At 37.8% G+C, this 8,972-nt stretch overlaps 1 protein-coding gene across 1 annotated transcript in view; it reads right to left on the bottom strand.

Moving 5' to 3' along the window:
* Positions 1-8,972, bottom strand: part of LOC104468064 (protein FAM193A-like) — a 48,514-nt gene that overhangs the window by 4,585 nt on the left and 34,957 nt on the right. Inside the window, 3 exon segments of the mRNA XM_010082069.1 lie at positions 2,138-2,972; positions 4,877-5,107; positions 6,961-7,147. Of these exon segments, the coding sequence (XP_010080371.1) occupies positions 2,138-2,972; positions 4,877-5,107; positions 6,961-7,147 (1,253 nt within the window).

The raw sequence follows: 8,972 nt of genomic DNA, 5'->3' as shown, positions 1-8,972 counted from the left end.
TAGTTCAAAAGTTGCACATTTTTGCTGTGCAACTTACTTCCAAAGAACCAGAAAGCCCTAGAAATGTAGGGCTTCCCTATACCCCTAGTTTTCTTCAGCCTCTTCAAAACAAGGAGTTAATATATCCTGCCAGAATAAATTTCTTTAAAAGACAAAGATCACACCAAAAGGAATAATGTTCATTGCCTTAATACTTCATTTCAAAACTCAATTAAAAAAAAAAAAACAAAATTTGTTACCCTCTTTTCATTTTTTTTTTTCAATTACCCCAGTTCTATTTTTTTTTCTTAGTTCATTTTTTTGTGCCTTGACTAATTTGGCACATCAACCCTATATCTTTAAGAAATTACAGCTAAATGAAAATTCTATTTTCCAGTATCTTTCTTATAGTTCTGAAGACAGAACTACTCAAAGTGGCAACCCAGTCCTGACTCTCTAGAGAACAGCACAATTATCTCTTTATAAATTCAGAAACATATCCTCATGTTTTTTCGCATTTAAACATTAGTTTTCAGAAACTGTAACTATTCTTGATTTAAACAGCAGAAAACAATGGTGAGGGGCAACAAGGAGGAAAAGAAGCCAGAAGCTACCAAAATTCTCCTACAGCAAACACCTTCCATCACCACCACCCCCTCCAATAGTTTCTCCTTCAAATGTCTTCTGGCTTCTCTTTCTGCTCCCAATTGTAGAGTTTTGTCTTACTCCACTCACTGGAGTACATTTTTCTTGGTAAATTAAAAAAAAACCCAAACAAAAAAAGCCCCACACAAAACACAAAGCCCAAACACACCACAACACAGTCTGCAGAAGAACTAAGGTATCAGACAAAAAGGTTCAATGCAGTATCGCTGCTTGATGACACAGAATGGAAACACTGAACCTAAGAGCTAAGAAGAAAGACTGATAGGCTGACTCAGCCAACCAGCAAACCACAAAAACAAAGTTGGGCTCTATACCTAGCACTTGCAACAACTAGGAATTTGGTTTACATTTTTGTAACAAAGCTTAAAAATCATAAGTATCCTGAAACACTGTCAGAGACTGCCAAAGGATCAGGGTCTCCTGTTTGGATGTGCTTACCAGGCAGAACAGCAGTGAGAACTGCAATATTAAGTCATTTTGGTGAACAGACAATTTATGCACTGTTACCACTCATCTACTGGGTGATCCCAGGGGAACAACCAGGTACGCTGAGCAGACAGGTGTCCATACCACAAGACTGCCATCCCAACTGGTCCCCAGTAGGGACCAAGCAAGTGCAGGAATAAACTGGTGCCCAAGAACGGCAGCTGGATTAGCGTGCTGACAAAGCCAAGCAGCTAGCACTGTGCGCGCTTCTCAACTCTGATATTAATTATTAGATGTTTTCAGGAAAACAAAAAAATACGTTGGGAAGAAAATTATGCAAGTGCAACTTGTTTGACTGAGCCAACTCAATCTTTTATGGTTTTATTATTTCTATCAGGTAAATAAAAAAAAAAACCAAACTGTTTACTAGCACAAACTAGTATTCATGTGGAGAAAACAGTATCATCAACTAATCAACATCCCACTAGTTTTCCACTCTGGCAAATAAAAAATAGCAAACTAGTCTTTGCATTTACTTCACCTGTTAATGTAATTAATGTATGAAAGGAATTATTTCCACTGAGAAAATGCACGTTTATGCATGAATGATTATTCTTTGGCTGCAGAAACCCCTTATTTTCCTTGCTCAAAGAATAAGACCAGCTTTAGACTACACTCTTAACGGCATATGAGAAACAATCTTGTTTTTAAAGAAGTTAAAAAAGGATTTCAGCATACTATTGAATTACTTCAAATACTTATTTTAAGCAAGATAGGCTTTACAGAAGAGACTGGCTTTCTTAACTGACAAAACCCCCATACAAAACCAGCAGCCTATGTTAGTTCACTCTTGCTTTAAAGTATCCTACGCCTCTTTACTAAAACTACATGCTTCTCCTAACGGTTTTAATTACAATGACTTGAGTTTTTCTTACACCAGTTTTTCTGCTTCTCTAATTTACACTGGCAGGAATGACTGAAGATAAAGATTTGTAACTTCTGGACTTCAATAGTAATAGTAACAATAAAAACCAGCCCAAGTTCTTCAACTTTCTTATACACTTACCAATGGAATTGTTGACTTTGTCCCCTTTTTTCTTCTTGTTTTTCTTGTTCTTGCCTTTTGGTTGAGGAGAATCTGCAAGTATTAGCTTATTATTTTGTTGCTGTTCACTTGGTGAAGGGGATTCACTTGTTATGGGTGCTTTCTCTTCCTTTACATGGTTCAACTGTTTTTTGTTGTTATTGTTCAATTTCTTCTCCTCTTTTTTAGGTTCTGCAAGTGTTGGGAGCTCTGCTGCTTTTGCTTTGGATTCTATTTGGTTTCTGGTTTTAGCTTGAATCTCAGATGCTTTGGGGGATTCAACAGGCTTTTTCACTTGTTCAGCACATGGTTTGTTTATTTGCTTTAGTTTCTGTTTGCTGTTTCCTTCTTTATGCTGATGCATAATATCAAGCAGAAAAGAGAGGGGCTCATGCTGCTTTACATTCCCCTCTTTCTGATAAAGCAGCTTTGAGTCTCTAGTGTTAACAGGATTGGAAAGTTCACAGCCTGTTTCTGAAACCGGCCTCTGATCTGTATGATTCGCGTGTCTTGACAGTGAACCAGAGGAGGTTTCTATCTTTTCTGACTGCTCAAGTGTACCATTCTGAATGTCTTCAGGTGCATTTGGGACAGATTCCTTCACTGCCTGGCAGTTTCGAGTAAGCATGTCCACCTTCTGACAGTCTTTACTCGTTCGTTCTTTCTTCTTTTTCTTTACAGCCCGCAACTGCTGAAGTTCTTGAAGGCGTTGTAATTCTTCTTTCAGCCTCTCTTCTTCTTCTTCCTCTCGGCGTCTCTGTTCCTCAAGCAACTCCCTCTCCCTGGCTTCTGCTTCAAGTCGAGCTTTTTCTTCAAGCTACAAAATACCAATAAGTTTATTGAAAGTGACAAATATTTTGGAACTTAGAGTTTTAGGGATTATTACAAGTTTTCTCTATGAACATTAAAAATCCTTGGATGTTAACATATGCACATACTTAATACAGAAGTCTGTGCAGCAAACAAATAACTATTTATACAAAAGCCACCCTTTAAAGTACACTAAAGTCCTTTCTATATTTCTATTTTCTATGTTTCTGTAATGTATTTGACTGCACTTAATACCAATTGTTGATCTTCTCTTCACTACTGCTAAGCTTAACTCCATATCAAAGTTTTCTACAACGACAGAAACCTGCTGAAAACAAAAACATTCAGCTTCATTCTCAACCACTGCGTGTATTGCTAAGGTAGCTCAGGTATGCATCATGTTGCATCGTTTACCTGTTCTCTTGCTCTGGTAGCACAGTTGCTCTGTTGCAGTGTTTATGACCATTAGGAAGAGCAATAATTAAAAACATTTTACATCAAAATACTAAGCACATTAAAGCTACATTAGAAGTTGTCAAAGATAATAAGGATGTTTTCCTTATTGTTGTTTTCTGTTGTCAGCTGTAAGTTCGTTAACCACATGAAACAGACACAGGACTTTTTCCGGCCATTACTGCAAAATGCCTAAAACTTTGGTGTGCAGCATTGATCTTGCATCATTAGCAAAATGAAAGTTGTACACTGAGAACAATCATGTCCATTTATTTTCTTGTGCATTTGGAAGTGCCTGCATGAGATTACTTTTTCAGTCACAGAAAAGTCATGCAAAAAATCCTACAAGAATCTTCCACTTCTTATGCTCAAACTGCATTGCAAGAGCCAAGTGAATTTGGCATTCTGAATTTTGCAAAGTGTATTTTATTTATAAATAACTCGCTAAGCCCTCAAGTTGCTGAACAGTTCTACAACATGAATGTAAAGAATATAATTTGTGAACATCAGGTCTTCTAAATCCATGGAAGCATTTAAAGAATGCAGAATTAGTGCCAACAAGCAAATCCACAAATAAGAAATAGTTACAGTGCAGTCACACAATGTGCTTCAGAATTCAGAAACAGTCACCAACCAATCTCACTGCACCTTGAACTTTATACCTAAGGCTGATACTTGAATTGCACTAAGAAAAGCAAATTTCCTGCTTGTTCAACTTCAAAAAAAAGGTGTGTGTGTGCATATATACATATATATATATTTCCTCTAGTAACTCAGCAAATATTAAAAAAAAATATGTAATTTCACTGTTACACTTCAGAGTTTTTTAGAAACATTTTTGCCGATTTTCATTTGAAAGCAACCTGTGATTTTTACTTCCCTGCACCCGCTTAGCAGCTTGCCCCTTCACTCCGGCTTGGGACAGCCCTTCATGTCATCATGTGGCACAGCACTCAACCTCATTCCAACAGGGCAGCAAGGTGCCTAGTGGAATCATTCTAAAATATCAAATCTTGACTTTTTCACTCTCATAAAAGCACTGACCTTATGTTTCCTGGCTTCCTACAGGGCTACTTTATCATAACCATTATCCCAATAAAGAAACACTAGTTTTGTAACTTCCCCCACTTTTAAATGTCGATTCTACAAAACAAATTCTTAACGTTTCTGACACTTCGAAATAGCTTTCTAAAGTGTTGGAAATTACAATACAAAGCTGACTAGCAACAAAACACATGACAATGACACTGTGAGGAATCTTCCCAATCTACCATGTAATTCCTCAGGTAGCACCAGAACAGGTAAGCTAGCTGCATACATACAAACAGGCAGTGTACCACAAACGACACAGAAAATAATTACATCATCATTATAAAGTCAATATACAGTAGTATACTTACAGAGAATGCACAGATTCAAAAACATGATGTCTAGGACAAACATACTTTTATGGCTTACCTTTCTTTGCTTATGTCTGGCTCGCTTGGCTGCCCGAGAACTGCTTACTGGTTTGGTTTCAGAGCTGTTTATAAATTGTAATAAGTCTTCCACCTTTCGATGGTCAACAACACTTTCCCTTTCAGAGATCTGATCTGGTTTCTTCGGCTGTTCTTCTTTCCTTTTTGTTAGACGTAAACGAAGCTTTTCTCGCATCTCTGCATAATTCCTACTGGTTGGTGCAGCTGGAGGCTGAAGGACATGAGACAAAAATGTAGCAAGTAAAAGTAAAAATTTCACTGGCATAATACTTTTGAGATGTTGACATTTTAGAGACCTTCAAATAACTTGGAAGTTCCAAACATAAATAAATATCAAACTCATTGTTGTTTGTATGTGTACCTAAAGGTGTATTTTACATGCGACAAACCTGTCAGCCTTGGTGCTAGCTTGTGAAGAGTATTTTCCAACTGAAAAGATTCAGAGGAATGCACAAGTGAGAAGAGAAAGAAGTGCCTTTAAAAACAAGAAAGAATATTTCCATATTCTCTTGTGATTAGTATACCACATTTGAAAATTTGAAAGGAGCAGACATATACTGCTGTTTCCATTTTCTATGAAGTCTGTTTCAGAGTTTGGGCTACAGGGGCCTCTGCACTGGAACTGTGAAGGCTTCATTACCCTGCACTGAAGCGTGCCAGCATACCTCCAGCAGAGTCGCATCAATACCTTGTTAATACTGCTGCAAGTTCAATCCCTGCGTCATGTTTCATATCTGTATTCCCATCCACTGCTCCTGCCTCTCAACTCCTCATTCCTTGTCCTCTCCTGTTCCCTTACCTGCTCCCCTCCTGCACCAGATCTGGTGCCCAGCTATTTGGAGCTACATCAGTTCAACTCATTGAACCAGCAAGACAAAGCCTGTTATCTTAAAAATCCTGTAGCACTCTGCCACTTCAGCAAAAGCAATAACTTACTGTGCAATCAGATGATCTATCAAAGACAGATCAATCATAGACATGGTGGGAACAGTCAATGAGAAACAGGATCCCCTCCCTGTCCCTTCCAGCCACAAGGCAGGGGCTTTAAATTCACTTCAAGCTCTAAGATGAAACTGCATCTGATCAAATACATGGCCAATAAACTTGAGCTTTTACTTCAAACAAGAAAAAAAAATGCCCAAGACTCAAATTCTACTAGCTGATTATTAAAAACAGACTATATAGAGATCTACAAATGAGGCCAGCAGGAAAATGAAATTTTAAGTTAAAAAATTTGATGTGGCAACTTAACAGCTTTTAGCATTTCATTTGTGCAATGAAAAGATATGATTACAAGAATTCACTAGACATGTTACTGGTATGAAGTTGCCTTACAGATGCTTCAAACAAAGTGTTAAGTATTAAAACAAAGAACATAAGGGAAAAAAAATTGTATAAAACTGCATGCTTTAGAACTTCATAATTTTCAAAACACACTTTAACTACATATACAAATCAGTGCCCATCAAAATGCACCAGTAAAGAAAATTATAATATTGAAAACAGGGAAAACGCAGTTTGGGTTTTCCTTTGATAAAAGCATACTCTAAACTTGCACTGACTAAGTTCCAGCTAAGAATAGCTTCTTTTTTTCTTTTTCTTCCTTTTTTTAAAAATAAATTTGAAGTGAATACTTTGAAGATTGCTATTTTTACAGACAGAGAAATGGCTCATAAATTGCCATGAACATTTAAAAACCCAAACTCACTGCATTATTTATAATTACACTACTACAGATAAGTGCGTGAATTTTGTCAAGTTATTTAAATGGCTCAATGTCCCTGTGTGCAGTTTCAGTCAAACATGGTATCTATTATCCAAGTCAGTTGCTTCCTAAATCTTTTAGTCATTTTTATTGCTCTTGAATTGCTTTCAGCTGGAAAGGTTTGTTTCAATTCTTGATTTCAAAAAGGAAAATTACTTTCTAACCATGCTCCTTTTACTACTTCTCTTGAGTGAGCTCCAATGCCACCCCCTTAGTCGCAGTCTGATAAATCACATGCAATCAGTGATGAGTAAGTGACAAAAAAGCAAATAAAACCAATTTAAAATCCAACAACTTACTCCTCCATGGCCGAAGAACTCACAGTAACAGCAGTCACAGTATTTTCCTTCCTTCTGATTTGTGGATGTTGAGGTACTGGAGCTATGCTCTGAACAGCTGTCTTCATCTTGGCTTTCCTCTCCATCGTACTGTTGGTGATCATACGTGTTATTGTTCTCACAGCGATGGCCCTCGCAATCAGGATCACTATGTTAAATTAAGAGAAAGCTTATAAAAACTCTAGATTATAATAAATAAGATATCTGAAAAAAAAAGTTATATGTACATCTACCAGGAACAATGACTCTCAAACTGGGATATCAGCCACCAGTGATTCATCAAATCCTAGAGCCTTAATCCAGTAGCTTGCAAATAGAGATGCTCAAAACCAAGCAGCAAGATAGTGATTTATAAATACCTCCTTTAGTGAAAGCTCACTGAACAAGCAGCCTTAGAATGAGTTTCAGAACTGTTCCTCCTGGCTTTAAACAGGTGAAATGGTTTCAGAAGTAGTGATTTTAGATTTTTTAAATGGAATGGTTTTGAAACTGCTGCCCATCTTATCAGTTGTAGTCTGAAGAGAGCTGTGCAGTTGCAAAGTACTCAACTTATTTCTAAAATCCCCCGGTTTTAGACAGATTTTCAAGCTTGACTTAAATAAAATATTCAAGGTCAGCTAAAACCAAAATGTTCCTATTACCCTGTTTGCACCTTAATTTTCAAGGGGAAATACTAGCACGTCTCTTCAATAAGCAAGTATATAGCAGTTTTTTCCCTCCAGAGCTGCATAACTGTGCACCCAAGACATCTACTGCCCAGTTCTTCTAAAACTGATGTGATCTTGCTTCAAAAGTATTTAAAAAAAAATCTGCTCATCTAGCATTAGTATTTCTTTGTTCTTATGTTAGAAAGGTAAAAAAAGCCATAATCTGTTTTATCTGCAAAATACACGTGAATCTTCTTTGACTTCACTTGCCTTTCCCCACCCCTTGTAAGTTTTTCAAGAATTAGTGACTAGGACAGAATGAAAAATTGTTCAACTTCAGTACCCTAGTTAGGGAAAAGGCATGCAGAACTGCCGCACACAACAGGAGATACTGCCCATCAATGCAAACGTTGGGTCTAGCCAGCCCGAGTAGCCTTTGCATCACTGTTTCTTGCCTGTGCAGAGTCAGCATTGCAGCACCCAGCAGCACAGTGGGATAGCACGTGCTACGGGTAGCAGACACAATTCCATAAAAATCAAAGCTTCATTAGCTCTGTCGCCCAGTCATTGGAAGACTAGAGCATAAAGCAGTTTTTCCCATTACAGCACATCACTGAGTCGTATAGTCTGCAATAATTGGTTCAGGGTTCTCTCCCTGTTCATTCCTTAAGAACTGAAATTACTTTATCACGTTAGCACTTGGAGATAGTGATAAAAGTTGGATTTCTATTGCATTAAATAGCCTATATTCAATTCCCTCCCTGCACTAGGTAAGAAAGTTTCTTTACAAAACTGCAATAATTTCTTGAGCATGAAAGAACAGTTACTTATTTTGTGATATGATCAATAAAACCAGCTGATAACAGAACTAAGGGCATTTTTAGAAGCACTTCAGGTATGCTGTTATGACTGCTTAAATCTCACATCAACGTCTGCAAACCACTGCAGCAGCCAGGAGACTACATCCATAGCAACCGTGACCACAGCCCTACAGGCTACAGAGTACTTAGTGCAATGACTCAACTGCTTATCGGTCATGCCTGCACTCTTCAGACCCACCAAAGAGTTGGCACCATTGTCAGTCTGCCACAATACATAACACTACCAGACGACAGCTCCAAACTCCTCCCAACCTCCAAGTCCTCTGAAAACCCTTGGAAATCAGAACATCCTTCCACACTACAACCACCGTATAAATGGCAGGACTGACACCTAAGGAGCGTTAAGTGTGGTCAGAAAAACGTCTTACTATGTGGCAGGTTTCAAGACCACGTACAACCTTTTTATAGTTTGAGCTAAATCTGTCTACAGACTCCTTAAGTTTCT

This window comes from Pterocles gutturalis, unplaced genomic scaffold (genome assembly GCF_000699245.1).
Source record: "Pterocles gutturalis isolate BGI_N339 unplaced genomic scaffold, ASM69924v1 scaffold8674, whole genome shotgun sequence".
Classification (NCBI taxonomy): domain Eukaryota; kingdom Metazoa; phylum Chordata; class Aves; order Pterocliformes; family Pteroclidae; genus Pterocles; species Pterocles gutturalis.
This window is presented reverse-complemented; position numbering and strand designations above follow the sequence as displayed.